The 21,585-nt window shown below is 41.0% G+C and overlaps 1 protein-coding gene across 8 annotated transcripts in view; it reads right to left on the bottom strand.

The window, feature by feature from the left end:
* Positions 1 to 21,585, bottom strand: part of Specc1 (sperm antigen with calponin homology and coiled-coil domains 1) — a 246,676-nt gene that overhangs the window by 168,718 nt on the left and 56,373 nt on the right. For all 8 annotated transcript variants that reach the window (XM_042673715.1, XM_042673718.1, XM_042673720.1 and 5 more), the window contains exons 3-4: positions 21,124 to 21,280; positions 9,400 to 9,535 (exon numbers count right to left, since the gene is read on the bottom strand). In XM_042673715.1, the coding sequence (XP_042529649.1) occupies positions 9,400 to 9,535; positions 21,124 to 21,270 (283 nt within the window). In that variant the 5' untranslated portion in view covers positions 21,271 to 21,280. The remainder of the gene's footprint in view (positions 1 to 9,399; positions 9,536 to 21,123; positions 21,281 to 21,585) is intronic.

The raw sequence follows: 21,585 nt of genomic DNA, 5'->3' as shown, positions 1-21,585 counted from the left end.
AGTGGCAACCTCTATATCAGAGGCTTCTATGTAAAAACTGGTTCCTCTTCCTACTCCCTTGTTGTCCCCTATTGATTCAATCTGACTTCTCAATTCTGCAACATCCCTAGCACATGAGGTATCAGGGAGACTGAATCCTGAACCCCACCTCCACCTGTCACTCTCAAGATCTCCAGTATCCTTTGTTTTCACATCTGCCCATCTCCAGATTTTGTCTTAGCCTCTCTTCCATATTCTGCAAGTCCTGGTCCCAAAATGTACCCACAGTTGGCTTCATTTCCTTCTGCTGCAGCCTCCTGATGAATTAACTGGGATGATAATGATGCTGTCATATTATCATAATACTGTCGTATCATATGGTGATAGTGTTCTCAGGTTCTGACAACAATACTTGCACAGGGTGAGCAAATTGTTGTTGGTAGGACTAATTCCATAACAGGTGGAGAGGGCAGGGAGAAAATGAGGGCCACCACTTGTAGCAAACAGGGCAGCAGGAGAAAGAACTGGAGTCAGAGCCTGGGTCTGAATCTGAGACCAATACCTGAGCCTGTGTTTCCTCACACAGAAGTGGGGATGAGGATATTTACCTGCTGGGTTGGAGAAGACAAAACCTGACCAATCCCTTTCCCTGTCAGAAACAACCAGCATTGCAGGTTGGAACTCAAGGTGTGACCTGGGCACAAGGCAAGGAACTGAAGAATGGGTAAGGGCTTGGATCATGGGGCCAATATCTCCTTGGAAGAAGGTATCGGAATTGACCTTGAAATTGCCACTTGTTTATCCTCACTGATCAACTGTGGTGTGCAGATTCTGACAGCATCAGAGCAGTGTGGCACTTAGCCTGGATTTCTAGTCTTCCTTGTGTGATTATAGGAACCTCCTCTGGTTATAGAAACCTGCCCTGGCTGCCATTCTCAGAAGAGGGCCAGGCACATGCCTTATCCCCGAGGCCCATCAGCCCTCATCTCAGCAGCACCACTGCTATCATGAGTAGAAAACCTTACCCTATACCCACTTTAAGGCTACCAGAAGAATCCATCAACCCCACTTCTCTGTAACCATCTGAAGAAGTAAAAGAGGAGCTTCAAAGAGATACATGGACATTCATCTCCCCACAGCACTCATCATGTAAGCAAGAGGTAAAAGCATCTGAATTTGGACAGCTAAAAATGTGGTAAATACATCAGCAGAATACTATTTAGCCTTGAAAAGGAGGCCTATCCTGACAACATGATGAACTTTGGCAACATTATGCCTGTCACAGAAAGACCAACACTATGATTACGTTCCTAGGAAATACTTAAGAGTGGTCAAATTTGGTCAAATTCATTGAGAACGGAAGTTGGGTGAGGGTTACCAGGGGCTGTAGAAGGGTAATGGGGCACTGGTAATTAATGGGCACAGAGTTTCCACTCCACAAGATTGAAAGGACTCTGAAGAAGGAGCGTGGTGATGGTGTACAGCAATGTAAAGGTACTTCATAGTGCTGAACTGTACAGAGTGGTTAAGTGGCTAAAGTTTATGGTGTGTGGATTTGATGGCAATTAAAAAAGAAAATCTTGTCAGGACAGTCAGAGCTGGCTGGTTCTACTGTTCAAAGTATATGGGGAACCTGACAAGTGCTCCCTAGCTCTTCAGTTACAACCCAGCCCAGGTCACTGTCATTTCCTTCCTAGAATAGGATAATGGCCTCCAATCTGGTTTCACTTTATCTGTTCACTCCCAACAGCCAAAGAATTGCTGTTAAAATGCAATCAATCCAGGATGCAAGTAGCTCACACCTGTAATCCTAGCTACTCAAGAGGCTGAGCTGTGAGAACCACTGTTCAAAGCCACGCTGGGTGAGAAAGTCTATGAGACTCCTATCTCCAATTAATTACCAAAAAGCCAGAAGTGAAGCTGTGGTTTAGTGGAAAAATGCTAGCCTTAAGCCAAAAAAGCTCAGGGACAGTGCCCAGGGCCTGAGTTTAGTTACACGTGAACACACATGCATGTACACACGTGCACATACACACACAGAAGATGCAGTGAGGTCATCTAACTATCCTGAGCCAATCCCATCAGAATTTACCCATATTATATTACTGTCCCACTGCTGCTCATCGCACAGGTAAAGCCTTAGGTAAAGCCTTTTTTCTGCCCGTTGGATCTGTTGGACCTTGGCAGGGCAAGGCTTTTACTCTTGCATCATCTCTGCCACAGTGGACCTTCCCAGTCATCCATCTGGCTAACTTTCCTTCTACTTCCTCCAAGTCATGTTTGGGTGACTTCATTAAGGCAGTTTTTTTTAAAATCCTAATTACTGATGTATCCATTTTGCCTAGAATAGCACCAACTATATAGTAAGCAATCAAAAGTATCTGTTGAGCCAGGTGCAAGTGGCTCATGCCTATAGTCCTAGTTACTTAGAAGGCTAAGATCTGAGGATCAAGGTACAAAGCCAGCCCAGGCAGGAAAGTCCATGAGACTCTTATCTCCAATTAACTACCAAAAAAGCCTGAAGTGAAGCTGTGGCTCAAGTGGTAGAGTGTTAGCCTTGAGCAGAAAAGCTCAGGAACTGTACCCAGGCCCTGAGTTCAAGCCCCGGGACCTATATAAGAAAAAAATGATTGAATTAAAGAATAAACAAAGGATGAGTTATTTCTGAAATTAGTTAATTGTCAGCGGTTGCCAGAATGGAAGGGCAAGTCAGTGTTTTTGACAAGACTGCCACCTGCTGGCTGGATTTTCTTATTGAAACCTTCTAGGTTTCCCAGGCATCTCGTTTAACCTGAGATAAGCAGTCCATGGGTCAGGCAGGAAATTACTGCCTGAGCTGGATAAAATAGCATGTTCTTCTTAAGGTTGTTATGACAATGAAGAATTGGTCACAGACTAGCCTAGAAGGTAGCCAGGCTTCAAAGGGCGACTTCTGCTGCCACAAGGTTTTTGTTCTTGCTGAAGATTCTGGCAGAGCCCTGAGGGATAATGTAAGTCCTGAATACTGAAAACTGCAACAAGTTTAGAAACAAACTAAAATATAGCTTCCAGGAAGTTCATTCCTGTTAATTCAAGCAGTTCCAATCCCACCTTCCCTAGGTGGTGGATTAGTGGCCTATATGTAAGTATGAGGTAACATGACAATTATTACCAAAAGATGGAATGTTTTGTGGGGCTTGGGGAATTGATAGATTAATTCCCAGGAAAGGACAGTATATTGGCTGATTATACATTAAAATATTCAGTACTGTATTATATTACAGTACTGTATTATGCTTTCCTGGTGAAATCTTTTACAAAATTAATATAGTCAGAGAAATTAGATATTGGAGAGAGTGGATATGCCAATGACTCTAATCTGAATTCACATCTTATCCTGAATTGTATCATACTCTATCCCATAAATATGTACATTGTATATTAAGAAAAAAACGCTTGAAAGAAAATACAGCTAACATACACATTTGAGAATACAAGCCAAAAGGGCAAAAAATAAGATTTGAGTGCCATCTAAAGGCTTCTGCTCCCTAAGTGTCTAAATAATTCATTTCTTTCCTTTTAGAGAAAATGAACTACACATAGGCAGCACTTTCCCAATTTCCTTTGATACTTTTTCTTCACCGTTGAAACTATGGACAACTGCTGTTAGTTCTGCAAGCATCTAAAAGGGGGTAACATGGCTAACATGCAAAGTAATTCCCAACTCTGTCTTAACTATATTGAGACTTTAAATTGTGCCCTGACTACTTTTTCATTCATGTTGCTATAATTCCAATTGGATCTGGAACTGTGTTATTGGTTTGGTCCACAAGGTGGTGCTACTGGAAGGTGGAAGAACTTTAAAGAAATAGAGCCTAACAGCGTCTTAGACTTGAGATCCCAGCCCCCTTCTCTCCCTCTTGCTTCTTGGTTATATAGTGAGCAGTTTTGCTCCCTCCACCCCTCCCTATCCCCTAACCCCCATGCTTCAGTCGTGATATGCTGCCCTGCCACAGGCTCAAAGCAACCAGTGAGCCAAAGCAAGCCATTATTCCTTATAGTGCTGGGGATATAGCTTAGTGGTAGAGGTCCCACCTAACATGTGTAAGGCCCTGGGCTCTGTTCTCAGCATAACACACACACACACACACACACACACACACACACACACACACACACACACATACACTTCTCCTTTTAAAGTAATTATCTCAGGTATTTGGATTTAGGTATGAAAAACAGATTCAGATACATGTAGACAAAAATGCAATGAAATATTCAAATGATACTCAAACACTACTGAACAATAACAAGGGTAGCCATGTCCACAACAGAGAGGCATTGCCCGCTGCTGCTTCTAACAGTGGATCCTGACAGATTGGAATTCACCAGGAAGGAGGTACTTTGGGGATATCACAACAGCATATGAGAGTGCCAACTGTCCAGATGCTGGTATGCAAATGTTGAGGACACCGTATTTAAAAATAAAACCTCCAAAAAACCCAACAAAGAAACCTCCAAAGCTGGTAGTAAATCTCAGTGGGAAAGCACTTTCCTAGCACATGTGAAGTTGAAGACTCCATTACTAGCCCTGCAAAACTAACTGACTGAAACCTCTAGAGACCAAAATTTAAATCAAGCCTATGAAGTAAAACAATTAATTTCAGTAAAATAGATACACTAAGAAAGTGAATCTGAGTAGCCAGGAGGACAGCAGTCTCTTTTATTTCAATAGTTCATTATGGTCTAAGCAGTAGTCATGAGTACCACTCCAAGAACATCCTAGGTGGTGGATCTGTAGTCACTTCATTTGATAAACAAGGAGGCTGGTGCCCATGCATATGGGAACTTGTCCATATTAGGAAATAGAATTAAGCTAAGGTCTTCAGCTAGAATCCTAAATAAAGAAACACATGTTACGAGCAAATTATCAAGTAACTCAGCAACAAATGGTTAAGAAATACCACAAAATTCAAGAAGGAGGGGAAAGGTTAGGTTATAACTCATATTTACTTAATTTTTTTTTGGTTGGTTGTGGGGCTTGAACTCTAGGCCTGGGCGCTGTCCCTGAGCTCTTCAGCTCAAGGCTAGTGCTCTACCACTTCTGGCTTTTTCTGCTTATATATTGCCGAGGAATTGAACCCAGGGCCTCATGCATGCAAGGCAAACACTCTACTGCTGAGCCACCTTCCCAGCTTACTTAATTGATTAAAAAAAATAAGAACCTATGTTATGTTTTCAGAATCAGGCAGGTTGTACATACCTATAATCCCAATGACTTGGGAGGCAGATTTAGGAGGATCACAGCTTGATGCTAGCCATGGCAAAAGTATGAGATTCTATCTGAAACACTAAAAACCAAAAGGGCTCAGGGAATAGCTTAAGTGATAGAGCATCTGCCTAAGGAGTGCAGACCCCAGAGTTCAATTGTTTTCAAACAATATAGGAAAACTTAAAGTAATCTTCCCTCACCACTTTCAATTCTGGTAACTCATCAAAGATAACTATTTTTACATTTTTCCAGAAAAAGTTCATAATTTCATTAACATATACTTTTAAAAATGAAAACAAATCAGATCATGGTATGTAACATTATGTTATTTTCCTCACTTAATAATTTATCTTGACCATCAAGACAAGTAAGGCAAGTCGATGTCTACTTTCATGGCTGCATACTATTCAACTTTCCCTAAACCTCATAACTAAAACAGCCTGTACTGATACAGGCTTATGTTGTAGTCAATACCTTACCACTTAACATTAGGCTCATAAATCTGGCATCCTTTTTCAAATACAAATTAATTTTATAATATTAAATAATAAATAGTAGAGGGGTAAAGGTGTAGCTCAGTTGTAGAACACATGTTTGGTATTCACAAGGGCAGCAACAGAATTAATAAATAATAACTATAATGCCAAGCAGCAGAAACCCTTGGCTAAACCCAAAGCATTGATGCATTGTCCTTGTGCATCAACCATGTGTAGTGCCGGCTGTCCTTGCACCCTTAGGAATCCCAGCAATAATGAATTATTTCAATTTTTGATAACCTGTTAGAGAAAATAATGCATAATTGTTGTTTTGATTAGTATTTTTTAACCGTAAATGAGGTGGAGCATCTTCCCTCTATCTGTGTTTCTTTTTATGTGAGCTATATATTTTTTCTAGTATATAATTTGTGTATGTGTGTGTGTTGGTCCTAGGGCTTGAACTTAGGGTCTAGCCACTGGCCCTGAGATTTTTCCCTCAAAGCTAGCATTCTACCACATGAGCCACTTTTGGCTCCTGAGTAGCTAGGATTACAGGTGTGAGCTATCAGCACCCAGTTTCTACTGTGTTCTTTTTCTTATAGATTTATATAAATTATTCTAAGCCAGCCCTTTGATACATATATTGCAAACATTTCCTCTTTTCTTTTTTACAAAGCAAAGCACTTTGTATATTTGTGTGATTACATTTTTCATGTATTCCTGTATAATTTTGTGTATGTTCCTACTTAGAAACACTCAAGGCTAAGATTACTAATTAATTCTCTTGATGTTTCGTCTCTTTGTACTTTCATTTTTTTATATTTAAAGCTTTCCTCCGTTTGGGATTTATTTTGATGAGAGAAATGAGATTGAGATCCAGATTTTTTTTTTCCTAAAGCTCTGACACCCCCTCCCCTTCCTCTTCCCATTTCCCAACCCCCTCTCACCTATTCCCCAACCTCCCCTCTCCTCCTTTCCTCTTCTCTTTTAGTCCCTTCCTATGTGTATGTTCTGCAATGAACTACACTCCAAGCCCCTAAGCCACTGCTTTTTTAAGGAATTCTCCATCTTGATATTTACCCTATAATAAATCCACCAGTTCATCCTGGATTTTCTTTGTTGTTCCACTAGTGTTTATGGTTATTCCTTTGATTGTTATTCTTCAGAATTTTCCTGGTTATTGTAGGTTATTTATTCTTCTAGATCATGGTTGTATTTTCAACAGCAGTACCACTGACAGCTGGGCAGAATAATTGCTGGGGACTGTTCAATGCCTTGTAAGATGTTTAGCAACATCTATCCACTAGAGGTCAGTATCATCTCTTGGTTGTGACAACCAAAAAATGTCTTTAGGACAGGCCAAAAGCTCACTGGAATGTGGGGTGGGAACTGATTTGAGCCCCTCCCAATGAAAAACCACTGTTCTATTCTTGTTTTCCTACTGGTATTTTAATTAGGATGAAAATGCATTGATAGACTACTTAGAAATCCGTATTACATTTAATACTCTATTAATCTTAAACTTTTCTACTAATCTTCCTGCCCAGAAACATGTATAATCTTCTACTCATATACTTGTTCTTCAAAAGGATTTTAGAATTAAAAAAAAAACCAACAACAACAGATAGCCAGCTGGACACGCCTATAATCCTACCTACTCAGAAGGCTGAGCTCTGAGGATCACAGTTCAAAGCCAACCCAGGCAGGAAAGTCTGTGAGACTTATCTCCAATTAACCACCAGAAGACCAGAAGTGGTGCTGTGGCTCAAGTGGTAGAGTGCTGGCCTTGAGTTGAAGAGCTCAGGGACAGTGCCCAGGCCGAGTTCAAGCCCCACGACTGACAAAAAACCTCAACAACAACAGATAGCCTCTTGTACAATTAACTGTATTTCTCACCTTTTAAAAAAATCATTTTCCTTCTTTCATAAATGGAATTGTTTCTTACATTACCATCTTTTCTAACTAGTGTCTGATAAGAAAGCTATGTATGAATGTATGTATATATATATATATATATATATATATATATATATATATATATACACTCATTGGAATGAGGTCTCTATGTTGCCAAGTTGGCTTCAAGCTCATGGGCTTAGCCTCTGAGTAGCTGGGACTATAGGTGCTCATCACGGTACCTGAAAAGATATATACTTCTTTGGTAAAAGTCTATACATTATAGCTTGCCAAGAGTTTGTTATTAAGTCAGAAAGGTTGCTAGTTGTGACAAATACATCTTTCATGTCTATCAAGATGATCATATGGTTTTTCTTGAGTATGTTAAAATTTCATGATGGGCTATATTCTAATTCCTGATAGTCTTTCATTACTGGATGACCTAAATCTACTTGGTTATGCTGTATACTACCTTTTTACATTTATTATCTCATTCTTTTTGCTAATATTCTTTTTTTTTTTTGGGTCCGGTCGTGGGGCCTGAACTCTGGGCCTGGGCGCTGTCCCTCAGCTCTTCAGCTCAAGGCTAGCGCTCTACCACTTGAGCCACAGCGCCACTTCCGGCTTTTTTTTTCTTTTTGCTTATGTGGTGCTGAGGAATCAAACCCAGGGCTTCAGGCATGCAAGGCAAGCACTCTACCACTGAGCCACCTTCCCAGCCCCTCTTTTTGCTAATATTCTGATCTCATATCTTTGTGTAAACATTTAAGAGTGAGATTACTCTATGTATTTCAGTGATGCCCTGTTAACTTTTTTGTTGTTGTTGTTGCCAGTCTTGGGGCTTGAACTCAGGGCCTGGGCACTGTCCCTGAGCTTCTTTTGCTCAAAGCTAACTCTCTATTACTTGAGCCACAGCGCCACTTCCAGCCTTTTCTGTTTATGTGGTGCTGAAGAATCAAACCCAGGGCATCATGCATGCTAGGCAAGCACTCTACCACTAAGCCACATTCCCAGCTCCCTGTTAGCTTTTGGAATCAGTGTTAGGCTGACTTGATATAAATTCATCTGTTGTGCTTTTAAAATTAAAGGTAAAAAAAAAAAATAAATGTATATGTATACGTGTGTCTGCTCAGTGTGAAGTAAGTGTTTTATTTTTATTTTTTGTCATTATTAGGGTTGGAGCTCAGAGCTCCATGCTTGCTAGGCAGGTGTTTTACCAATTAAGCCATGCCTCCAGCCCTTAAATCAGTCTTAAAACAGTAAAACTATTATATAGAAACACCAGACTGTTCCCTTTACGTCCAAAAGCCATATGTAATCTCTACAGATTCACCTTTTTGAAAACTGTAGGAATTAAAATAGCCCTTTGTGATCGTGGTCTGGAACAGATGTTTTTGTGAGGAGAGAACACCATCATTATGTCCACTTCTCTTTGACCCTTATCCTTCACCAGTAATGGCATCTTCAGTTACTTCCCATGTTAGACAACGTAGTAGTGCATTGGGAACTGCACTATGGTGAGGGGATGGACAGCACATCTTTAACAATAATCTAACACGACCCAGGACACACCACCTTGCCTGGATCCCAGAAGGGTCACACACACATATGCTGACAAGAGGATTACTGGGGACCACGATACCACTGACCTCTGTTTCCATACTGAAACAGAGCCTGGCACAGCCCAAGTGCTCAGTAAGCATATGATGAGGACAGCAAGTGTAACTACAGATGTTCTTTCTCAGGGTTGAGATGAGTAGCCTTTTGGGACCTTCAATCCTTCTGGCTCCCCCATACCTGTGCTGCTCTTCAAGCGGCTCTCTGTGAGCTCAGAAATCGCTCCTGCTGTCACAGTCTTCTTCAGTCGTGCTGTCCCTGATGAGGTGGTACTACCAGGCTTGTCCAGCATGTCCTCACTACTGGCCCTCTTGAGCTAGAGAGAGGATGGAAGGAAAGGAAGAAGATGAAGAGACCATTTACAGTAGGGAAGACCATAGACCAAAATGTACTTGCACAGAACTAGAGGACCAGGGATGTGGCTATACTGAGAGCAGTCTGAGCACTCTGACTGTGTGAAGTAAGAAAATGCAAAGCTTATTACTTCAGTTATTCACATGCCAAGAGATGATCTTCCATAACTGCTTCCAAGAGTAGAGTAAGACCCACTTCTTCATGCTTCAAATACAGTAGCCTCCCCTATGTGCAGTGGGTGCCTGAAACCTGGGCAGTACTAAATTCTACACAGGTGTTGTTTCATTCCTAGTGCAGTTCTTGACCACCTCAGCATACATGTTTTTCCCACCTAAGTCAAGATCTTTCACCTTTTTACTGAAAGGAATCAGTATGTGTCACATTCAAATTGCTAATAGAGCTACTCCTGAATTTCCAGCCATTATTAAGTAAAATAATGCAAACCTCGAGCCCAAGCACTGAGATTCCAGGACAGCTGATGCGATATCTGAGATGGCTACTGAGTAACCAGCGGGTGGGTGGCACATACAGCATGGATATGGCCAACAAAGCCATGATTTACATGCTCAGCTGATTGGCAGATTTCATCATGCTACTCACAATGCCATGTAATTTATAGCCTGTGGATTAATTATTTCTGGAATTTCCCATTTAATATTTGTGCACCATGGCTAAACTGAAACTACAGAAAGTGAAACTATTAAGGGGTGCTATGGTAACAAGGGGTACAAAAAATCTGCTTTTCTGGTTGGGGGAAAATGTTGTAAGTACAAAATGCAGGAAAAGCCAACACACAAAAATTCAGGGCTAAGAAAATATGGCTTAGTCATATGTATCAGGAGGAAGCAGAGAAAGGGAAATAGTCTGAATGTCTACCATGTGCTCAATACAAGGCACTTTACATTATTTCATACAGAAAATGTATCCAAAGGTAAGAAAGAAACTTCCATGGAAGCTGGAGAAACACTGCTATGGGCTGACAGGAAGAAAACAGAATACCTCCGCTCCCTATCAAAAATCAGTAAGACAAACATTTGCTGAAAGGTACCAAAGTCTGAGAAGGACTCCTAAATGAGTTCATACTTATACTCCAGATAGAGTCTTTTAGCACTAATTGACAAAACTGCAAATAAACTCTCTCAACAACTGCTAAGTCTTCTTTAAAAAATACTACTAAGCAATAGGCACTGGTGGCTCATGCCTGTAATTCCAGCCACTTGGGAGACTGAGATTAGGAGGATTGTGTGTCTAGGCCAATGCCTAGGCCAATCACTGGGCTCAGTGATGTGTAACTATTAACCAGATTACAATGGGAGGCCTAAATAGGTAGATAATGGTTCTGGCACACACCTAGGCAGAAAGGGAGAATCTGTCCTCCAAAATAACTAAAGCAAAAAATGGCTGAAGGCATAGTTCAGAGACAGAGTGACTGCCTAGCAAGCACAAGGTCTTGAGGTCAAACACCAGCACGCCACACACACACACACACACACACACACACACACACACACACACACACACCTGAAGACTAGAGACAGACATGTCTAGAGCTACCTTAATAGCAACTATTATTAAATACTGTAGCTTAGTTTATTTTTATTTGGTAAAGGGATGCAAAAGAGAATCCAGGACATAGGTCTTCTATCTGCCAGAAATCACTCAGGTAGAAGGCAGTCCAGGGGGTGGTAAAAGATATACACCAGGCTCTAGAGAAACTAGAGGAGATAGATCCTATCCATCTCTTCTGACCACTCTGCTTCCTTGACTCTAAAATGAAAAACAACAACAACAACATATCTATCTCTAGGATTATGCCTTTAATTAAGAACTCAAAATTCATTAAGAATATAGAGAAGTGGAGTGGGGGTAATGGCGGTGGTGGGGAGTGGTTCATACCTGTAATCCTAGCTACTCAGGAGGCTGAGATTTGAGGATCACAGTTCAAAGCCAGCCCCATCAGGAAAGGCTGTGAAATTCTTATCTCCAATTAACTATCAAAAAGCCTGAAGTCCTCCGTTCAATTCCTCAGTGCCACATAAACACAAAAAGCAGAAGGAGCACTATCGCTCAGGTGGTAGAGTGGTAGCTTTGAGCAAAAGAAGCTCAGGGACAGTGCCTAGGCTTTGAGTTCAAGCCCTGGTACAGACACCAAAAAGAAACAACAAAAAAAGCCTGAAGAGGAGCTGTGGCTAAAGAGGAAGACCACCAGCTGTGAATGAAAAAGCTAAGGGACAGCACCCTGAATTCAAGCCTCAGTACTATCAAATACAAACAGACACACACACACACACACACACACACACACACACACACACACACACACACACGTGCGCGCGCACACACACGAACATAGGGAATGTTAGTAGATATTATCGTTTTTTTCATTTGTTTTCATCATCACCATCAGCATCACTACCACCATTATCATCATAGTTGCAATCATAGTTGTCTGGTTGAACTCAGCCAGAGAGCACCAGCTTTGTTGTCTTTCTCCCAAAGATGATTCTCTAGACTGCAAGCAATGGAAGCAATTTTATATTTACAAAAAAAGAAAAAAAGAAACTAGAGCATGAAGTACAGTAAGCCAACTTTATCTGTGGATTTATCACATGTAATTTTGACGAAGCATAATTCATCATAGTTTAAAAAAGAAGCAAATAAATAAAAGAAATTTCAAGCTGGGTGCTGGTGGCTTATATCTATAATTCTTGCTGAGGATCAAGGTTTGAAGCCAACCTTGGCAGACAAATCTGAGAGACTTTTTTTGGGGGGGGGAGGGGTCCGGTTGTGGGGCCTGAACTCTGGGCCTGGGCGCTGTCTCTCAGCTCTTCAGCTCAAGGCTAGCGCTCTACCACTTGAGCCACAGTGCCACTTCCGGCTTTTTTCTTATGTGGTGCAGAGGAATCGAACCCAGGGCTTCAGGCATGCAAGGCAAGTGCTCTACCACTGAGCCACCTTCCCAGCCCCAAATCTGAGAGACTTTTATTTCCAATTAGCCAGCAAAAAAATTGGTACTAGAGGAATAGCTTAAGTAATAGAGCACCAGCCATAAGCAGGAAAAGCTGAGTAATAGCACAAAATCCTGAGTTGCAAGCCCCAGTACACATACATATATACAAACACATACCCACATGTGCATGCAAACAAGCACATGTGTACACACACATGCACAAATTAACATACTTTTTTTTTTTTGCCAGTCCTGGGGCCTGAACTCGGCCTGGGTGCTATCCCTCAGATCTTCAGCTCAAGGGTAGCGCTCTACCACTTGAGCCACAGCGCCACTTCTGGCTTTTTCTGCTTATGTGGTACTGAGGAATCAACTCAGGGCCTCATGCATGCAAGGCAAGCACTCTACCACTAAGCCACCTTCCCAGCCCCTAAAATATGTATTACCATGAGCACATTACACAGCTCAGTTGATATGGAGCACTGCCAGTCCAAAACTATTACTAGTTGTATTTAAGTTATTGTATGATCTGTTGAATGTTTCCTAGTCCTGGATTTTGTGAAAATATGCCTTTCCCAAATCAAATGATGCCCAAACACCAAAGGAAAAGTTAATGGGCTTCATTTAAGTAATACCTTCACCTCCTCAGTAGCTGCCAAAGCAGAGGTTTCCTTTTTCTTTTTCTTTTTGTTATTGTTTTTGTTTTGGTGCTAGGGATGGAATCCAGGGCTGCATGCATGCTAAGCAGATGATGCTCTACCACTGAGCTGAACCTCACAGCCAGCAGAGTTTTTAAGGGGAACCCTGGAAGTCCTGTGCACAAGGAAGAAAAAGATTGACCACATGAGAAGCTTACCCAAGATGTAGATCATAAAGGCTACAAACTGGTTGTAGCTGTCCTTGAAAACTAGTTTTTGAATGTAATACCAAACAGGGAAAGGCAGTAGGTCTCAGTTACTAATTCGTGTTCTTTCTCTACTCATGGCTGCATTTTTGGCATTGTTTCCTGGTCACTGAACACAGCCTCAGCACTCCAGAGGTTTCTGGCTTATTACAGAAGATCTCAGGGAGGGCTTCAATGTTGTTTGATAAACTTCCTAAGTGTTTTCATGAGCAGTTTCACTGTTATTTAAGCTCCTGAGCACCTGCATTTGAATGCTCACAAAAGGAAAAAGGTTAAATACCTCAAAGATTAAAGGAACTAAGAAGTTCCTCTCTATTTCACAAAGATGAGAGAAAACTGGAAGCTCCAACATCATCAGCCACAAAAGAATTTAGGTACCCAGGGGTCAATATCATGCTACAGTGGCACAGTGATCCCCAACACATGAGTAGCCATCAAAAGTGTTTAATGAAACAGACTACTGCCTGGATCCCCTACCCCTGACCTATCACCAGCTTTCCAGTATCTGATTTCCTGGGTCTGGGGAAGGGCCTGAGAATTTTAACTTCTAACAAGTTCCAAAACAATGTCGATCTTCTTGGTCTACCACACTTTTTGTTTTGCCAGTCCTCGGGCTGGAACTCAGGGCTTAAGCACTGTCCCTGAGCCTCTTTGTGCTCAAGGCTAGCACTCTGATCACTTGAGCCACAGTGCTATTTCTGGATTTTTCTAAGTAGTTTATTAGAAATAAGAGTCTCACAGACTTTTTAGCCCAGGATGGCTTTGAATTATGGTCCTCAGATCTCAGCCTCCTATGTAGCTACGATTACAGGCATGAGCACCGGCACCCTGCTGGTCTAACACATTTGAGAACCATGTTTAGAGCAGCACTGTCCATGGGAATATAATTTGAACTACATATGTGCTCTTAAACTGTCTAGTGAACATATTTAAAAATAAATCAAAATGCCAGGTGCCCAGTAGCTCATGTCTGTAATCCTAGCTACTTGTGAGGCTGAGATTAAAGGATCACAGATCAAGGCCAGCCCAGGCATACATGAGACCTCCATCTCAACCCACAGCTGGGTGTGATGGTGCACATCTGTCACCCCAGCTATGTGAAAGGCTGAGATCAGAAAGAGCATGATTCTAGGCAATCCTGAACAGAAAAATACATGAGACTCAATCTCAATGGAAGAAATTGGGCATGGTTGTATGCAGCCCTCTTCCCAGCTATGTTAGGAAGTGAAAAATAGGAGAATGGAGGTCCAAGCATGGTAGGAGGCAGAAAGTTAGATCCTATTTAAAAATAACCAGTGGGAAAAAAAGAGATGGTATAAAACAACTGCCTAGCAAGTGTAAGGCCCAGTATCACCAAAAAAAAATTTTTAAGTTCAAACCCCAGTAACACTTTTTAGGAAAGTAAAATAAAATAAATAAAAATTAATAAATTTTTTCTTTAAGCAAAAGTATCCAAAATATTTTCAACATACACTCAATATAATATATAGACATTTGTCATTGACAGGCTATGGTCTGTGAAACTAATTTTTAGGCTATTTTGTTGCTTTATGAACATCACAGAGGTTCTTCCACAGATGTAGCCTATTATATATATGTGTTATGTATATGCATATGTACACATACATACATGTATATATACACATATACATATCTACATATATACACTTATTATATAATCTCTATGTATGTGTATGTGCATATTTATACACTATACAGTCTCTATATCTATATATGTATACTCTCTGTATATATAATATATATATATATATGTATGTATATGTTTATTTCTCCTAAGGCTCTGATGAACAAAGCAACATAACACAAGAGAAAAGCAAGCACAAAAGAAAAGGATGCAATAAGGAGATGCAGTAACATCAGATATCACACAACTGGTTTGATAGCATGCTTTCTTTTTCTGGCAGTGGTACTGGGGATTGAACTCAGGGACTCATGTTTATCAGGCAGGTGCTCTTCCACTTGAATCACATCCCCAACTCTTTTTTTGCATCTGTATGTATTATGTTTAAATTTAATTTTTTATTATCTTTAAGTAGTTGTAAAACGGGGTTTCAATTCAACATATCAGTTTAGAAGTACAGTGTTCTTGGGTTGGAGACATGGCTCAGTTGGTAGAGTGCTAGCCAATGAGCGAAAGTGGCAGGTACAGAGTTTGAGGTCCAGTCTTGGACCTAAAAAAAAAAAGAAAAAGAAAAAAAAAGAAGTACAATGTCCTTTGGTTTGTTTTCAGATAGAGTTTTGTGCTTCTGCCTGGGCTACTCTTGAACTACTTTCTTCTTCCTAAGTGTCTGGCATTATGGGTATATTACACCATACTTTTTTTTCCCTTACAAACAGAACAAAAATCATGATTAAAAGCATAATATATAATAAACTAACAGCACATTTATTATCCCTACCAAATTTTATTTACATGCTGTTAGTGTGTGTGTGTGTGTGTGTGTGTGTGTATGTGTGTGTGTGTGTTTTCCAGTACTGGGGCTTGAACTCAGGGTCTGGGCACTTTCTCTAGACTGGTACTCTACCATCTGAGCCACAGCTCCACTTCCAGGTTTTTGGAGATAAGAGTCTCACAGATTTCCCTGCCAAAGCTGGCTTCAAACTGGAATCTTCTCATCCCAGCCTCCTGAGTAGCTAGGATTACAGGTATGCTTCATTGGTGCTGATATAGGCTATTCTTTTATACAACTGGTAACACAATCATACAAGCATGTTACCATAAACACAACAATAGTTCCTTGTGCTATGACATTGTGGTAACTATGACATCATTAGGCTATAGGAATTCTTTTTTTTAACTTTGATACAATCTTTATTACTTGTAAAATTAAATATTAGTAAACTTTGGGACTAAGTGCAAGTTTTAAAACTTTAGCAAGCTCTTGAAGGTTTCAGAAAAGACAGGAGAAAAGTCTAGATATGACAATAAAAGCATAGTCCATAAAATAAAATACCAGTAAATTAAATTCCATGTGAAAAGAAAGCATTTCTCTGAAAAAGAACAAAGGGATAAGCTAGGAGAAAACATTTAAAATTTATATAATAAAAACAGGCATGCATTATCAATATATAAGCAAATCACAAGGTGATTCTAAAGTTTTTGTGCAGACACAAAGAACCCTGAACAACTAACTTTTATTAAAGACAAAGAGCAAAGTCAATGGAATGGCATTGCTCAATTTCAAGAATTAGAATTCTGTTCTGATAATCAAGACAGTGAGAATTCTTCAACAATATTAAAGTCTTATGCATATGCCTTCATCATTGACCAAAATGTTATCATGTGGAAAATGACTGTTTATTAATGAAGTACTCTGCATTTTTTTGTACTAACTCTTCAAATCTGGTATGGATTTGTGTGTTTGTGTTTATGTGTGTGTGTGTATTGGTTTGAACTCAGGATCTTACACTCTTGTTTGGCTTTTTTCATTCAAGTATAGTGCGCTACCACTTGAGTCACACTTCTACTTATGGCTTTTTGCTGGCTAATTGGAAATAAGAGACTCTCAGATTTGTCTGCCTGGTCTGGCTTTAAACCTTGATCCTCAGCCTCCTGAGTAACTAGAATTATATGCATTAGCCACTGGCACCCAGTGACATGTACCTCCAAATGGCCAGAATGGGCTGGCCTGTACAACCTGTGTACTTCTGGCACCTCAATATTGTGAGGAAGAGGTTCATCAGCATCTCCACTCCCATTTAGGTCCCTGTATTCTCTGCCTTATTCTTTCACTGCAGGTACAGTGAAACTGGGTATTAAATTGAAGTCTACTTTTGGTGGACTTGATTCAGCTTTCCTGTTTTTAACCCGTTAAAACAGAATACATTCATTTACTCTAAAGTGGATCAAGTAAGATGTTGACTGGTACAGTCCAGGTGCATAATTCAACTTCCTTGTCTGCTTGAAATTTCTCATAGTAAACTATTAGGGAAAGGAACTCTACTTGCTTTTTCTAACAACCACATTTCCTCTTTTTCTCTTCTGGATTTTTAGTCCTCTTCCTCTACCTACAACCTCAGTAGAAAGATACTGTAAGCATAGAGGAACAGGACAAGGGCAACAAAGGGGACAGGAATGAGTCAGTTCCTTCTGCTACTCTTTTTCCTCAGCCCTGCCATTCTTTCTAAAAAAAAATCAAGCCAAGAAAGCCAAGAGTCAGAAAGGAAAGCAGAAAATTTCAAACAGAAGTATTTGCAATGAGTTACCAAAACACCAACTTCTCCCCAGGAAATAGTCTTGCACTTCAGAACTTTCTCTTTTTTCTTTTCCTCTTCCTTTTCTTCCCATCTTTCTTCCTTTCTTTCCCTTCCTTCCATCTTTTTTCCTTCCTTCCTTCCATCTTTTTTCCTTCTTTCCTTCCTTTCTTCCTTCCTTCCTTCCTTCCTTCATCTCTCTTTTCTTTCTTTCTTTTCTTCCTTTACCCTACTGGGAGTTAAAACTCAAAGCCTGACACTTGCTAAGCAGGCCCTCTACCAGTAAGCCATGCCTCCATCCATGTCTCTCACTGGTTATTTTATTTTATTTGTTGGTTGTGGGGCTTGAACTTTGGGCCTGGGCGCTGTCCCTGTGCTCTTCAGCTCAAGGCCAGCGCTCTACCACTTGAGCCACAGTGCCACTTCCAGTTTTCTAGTGGTTTATTGGAGATAAGAGTCTCACAGACTTTCCTGCCCGGACTGCTATGAAGCATGATTCTCAGATCTCAGTCTCCTGAGTAGCTAGAATTACAGGTGTGAGCCGCCAGTGCCCAGCTTTCACTGGTTATTATTAAGACAAGATCTTGTTTTTTGCCTAAGTGCATGCTTGGTTATGACCCAACTATTTTGGGCTATCACTGCTGGGATATATCACCACATCCAGCTTTCTTCTGCTGAGATGGAATCTTGTAGAGTTTTCTGCCCAGGCTGGTCTGGAACCATCATCCTACAAACCTGAGCCTCTCAGAGAGGTTAGGGTGATAGTTGTACACTACTGTGCTCCGGGTTAAGAAGGGTCTTGCAAACTTTTCTGCCTGGACTCACCTCAAACTTCAACTCTTCCATTTTCAGCCTCCCAAGTACCTAGGATTACAGGCTTGAGCCATTGGCACCTGGCTGAACTTTTTCTTAAATACTACTTAAAAAATATTTTAGAAAGCCAAGTGGTGCACACCTATAAGCCCAGAACTCTGGAGGCTGAGGAAGTAAGATCTCAAGTTTAAGGGCAGCCTAGTGAGATCCTGTAAAAAAAAAATTCACACATTATTGGTAAATACCTTGAATGTGTTCACTATATTATTGGTGGAATAATATTATCCATTTTAAATCTAAGTTAAATGTGCTATTAGATAAAAGACAATAAAAATCAACCCTAGTAATATGGTTGAATACAGAGTAAGAGAACAATAAAGTCATAAAGTCATGTGTCAGACACTCATGGAAAATAAAACCTTATTTGCTACTCAGACCAAGAAGCACAAGTCCTGGACACAACTCTATAAATGCCACCAAGTGGCAGAGCCAAGATTCCCAGAGAACAGGAGACAAAGGTTTCAATAAAAATGGAGTGCCCACTGGTCAGCAGGCAGGAGGCAATTTCTAAGCTTTCGGGTCAGAACTGTCAACAATGGTAAAGCAGATAACTCCCACTCTTAACCCCTTCCTCCCACACTGCCACCCTAGAGCTTCTATTCCACCCTCGGGGAGATTGTTTTACATATGATAGTTTAAGTACTGAGAGGGACACTATGGCAGGGTGAGAAAGGTGGATGGCTTTGTACAGTGATCAGGAACAAAATCTCTGATAAAAGGCTGCTAAGCAGAAGATAAGACAAACATGCTGTCACTGGAGTGTGCCTGGCATATGTGAGGGGCTACTATCATGGTCACCAGAGACTAGATGGCCAATGTTCTGGGAGCCCAGGAACAGAGGAGTGTGACACTGTCAGAAAGGGAATAGAGTTGCACCTTGAGGGCATCACAGGCTACTTGAAGGACTTTGCTTTTCCCTTTGAGTGAATGGAGAGAGCCCTGGAGAGATTTCAGCAGAAAAGTGCTGTGATTTGTGTGTTCAAAGAACTATTCTGCTTCTGGTGAGAATAGCATGTAGAGCATAAAGAATAAAGCAGAGAGATGCTTTGGGGAGCCTGGCCAGTCACAAGGGAGGTGGTTGGAAATGGCAGTAGGTGACTCATATTCTTTTTAATTTTTTTATTATCTTTAAGTAGTTGTACAAAGAAGTTCCCATTCTACAAAACAGTAAGGTGACCCATATTCCTAAGGCAAAAGTGATGCCATTTCACTGATACATCATGGGATATGAGCAAAAGAGGCCTCAAGATTGATGCTGGAGGCTCTGGCTTGAGCAACTGAAAAAAACAGAGGTGCCATTTACTCTAAAAGAGATTTAGGAGGAGCAGGTTTAGGTGACCAAGATGGATGGGAAGTAATCAAGATCCACTTTTGGACATTTATACTGGAGGTGGTGTTCAGACATCCACCGGGCGCTGTCACACAGGCAGTCCTGGATAAAGAAGGAATTTGGATGTCATCCACATATAGCATTAAAACAGACACTGTCACCTAAGAAAATGACTATCAGTAGGAATAGTTCTTGTAGATTTGGAAATGGGAGAGTACAACTTGAGATGTCACCATGACTGGACTTGCTACTGATATTTACTAGGGCAGAAAGTGAAATCAAGATGTCCTACAATGCACATGACACATTTGCAGAGAACTTCCCATCACACAACCAATTTTCACAGGTTCTTCAGACATCCACATGGGTGGAACACCTTTTTATTGTCATCTGGGCCTAAGATGGAGATATCTTTCATTTTCACCAAAAGACAAGGCACCCATGGTCCAGCTCTATGCTACACTGAAACATTGTAAGAATCCAACCATGGTAAAACAAAATAAAACAAAACAAAAACAAAACAAAGGAAGGCTGTGCTCAGTCTGCTCAGAACTCCATGGAGTTTATCCACCAATTCACAACGATCTCATCACTCTCTCCTTGGCTCCTTCATGTTATCTGAATTATCAAGGCAACAAGCCTGAATCAGGCTGTACCATCAATGTCAGTAGTCCTCTGATGATCAAGCTTAACCATTGCAGAATATGATTTAACAGTTCCCTTTTATGCTAGTCAGGATACTATATTAATTTTTCAAAAGTTTCAAAGAGATTGGTGAATTTCCTAGGAATCTCATCTCAGGACAGCAAGGGAAGTGTCGGGTACAACACAGAGAATGAATGGAGTTGAAAGAGAGATGAGTGGACTACACTCAGCCCACCTAACCTTGGAGATGAGGGGAACAAGGAGGAAGAGAGAGCTTGAGAGAAGAACAGGTTTCCTAATAGAAGGTGTGACCAGGTGCTGGCAGGCCCAGCAAGAGCAGGATGGAGAATGATGCTTGAACTATTACTATTGAGATGACTTTGGCCCCATCTAGGGTAGTGCTGGAGCACTGCCTAGAGCAGCTATATAATCCTTAACTACTGTGCTAAGCATTTCATTTCTTCCTCAATCCTAATGCACCCCTACTACCACCGCATACTAGTTCTAAGGGAGCCCATGCTGGGGAACCCTCTTTCTTGCCCTGAGGCGCCACCAGTTTACCCACAGCCCTCTTTAATCCTGCCCACTCAGGCCACTGAGGATTGGCACACAGCCCACCCTCCAAGTCTGTACCTTGCTCAGTCGGGACTCAAAAGCCAACGAGGTTGAAGATTTTGAACTTTTCATGCCAGAAGAGGTTGTAGGGAGAGGCCGGGCACGGTCAGGGCCATGGCTACTGGCTTTGACAACTGGATTCCAGGGCTTGGCTGCGCTTCGCATGTTTGTCTTTCTGGAGAAGAACAAAAAGGAAAATGCATGTTTCCAAAACATGAACCTGTGAGTGAGGTCTTAAAGCTTTACCCTCCCCCATCCCACAAACTCCATCCTCCACACTGGCAGGTACTACCACAAAATAAGCCTAGGATCTGGCCAGAAATATCCCACTCCTGAGAGGATACCTTTGTGCTAGTCTAATTCTTTAACCCTAAAACAGATTGAACCAAATTATTGAAACAGATTTGAAATATTATTGACCTTGAGACATTACTTTTCAGCAAATTAAAAGCATATTCTCTGTCATGGATAGCTAACATG

This window comes from Dipodomys spectabilis, unplaced genomic scaffold, assembly GCF_019054845.1.
Source record: "Dipodomys spectabilis isolate Male_0828 unplaced genomic scaffold, ASM1905484v1 ptg000018l, whole genome shotgun sequence".
Classification (NCBI taxonomy): domain Eukaryota; kingdom Metazoa; phylum Chordata; class Mammalia; order Rodentia; family Heteromyidae; genus Dipodomys; species Dipodomys spectabilis.
The sequence above is the reverse complement of the archived record's forward strand: the minus strand, read 5'-3'. Positions and strand labels throughout refer to the sequence as shown.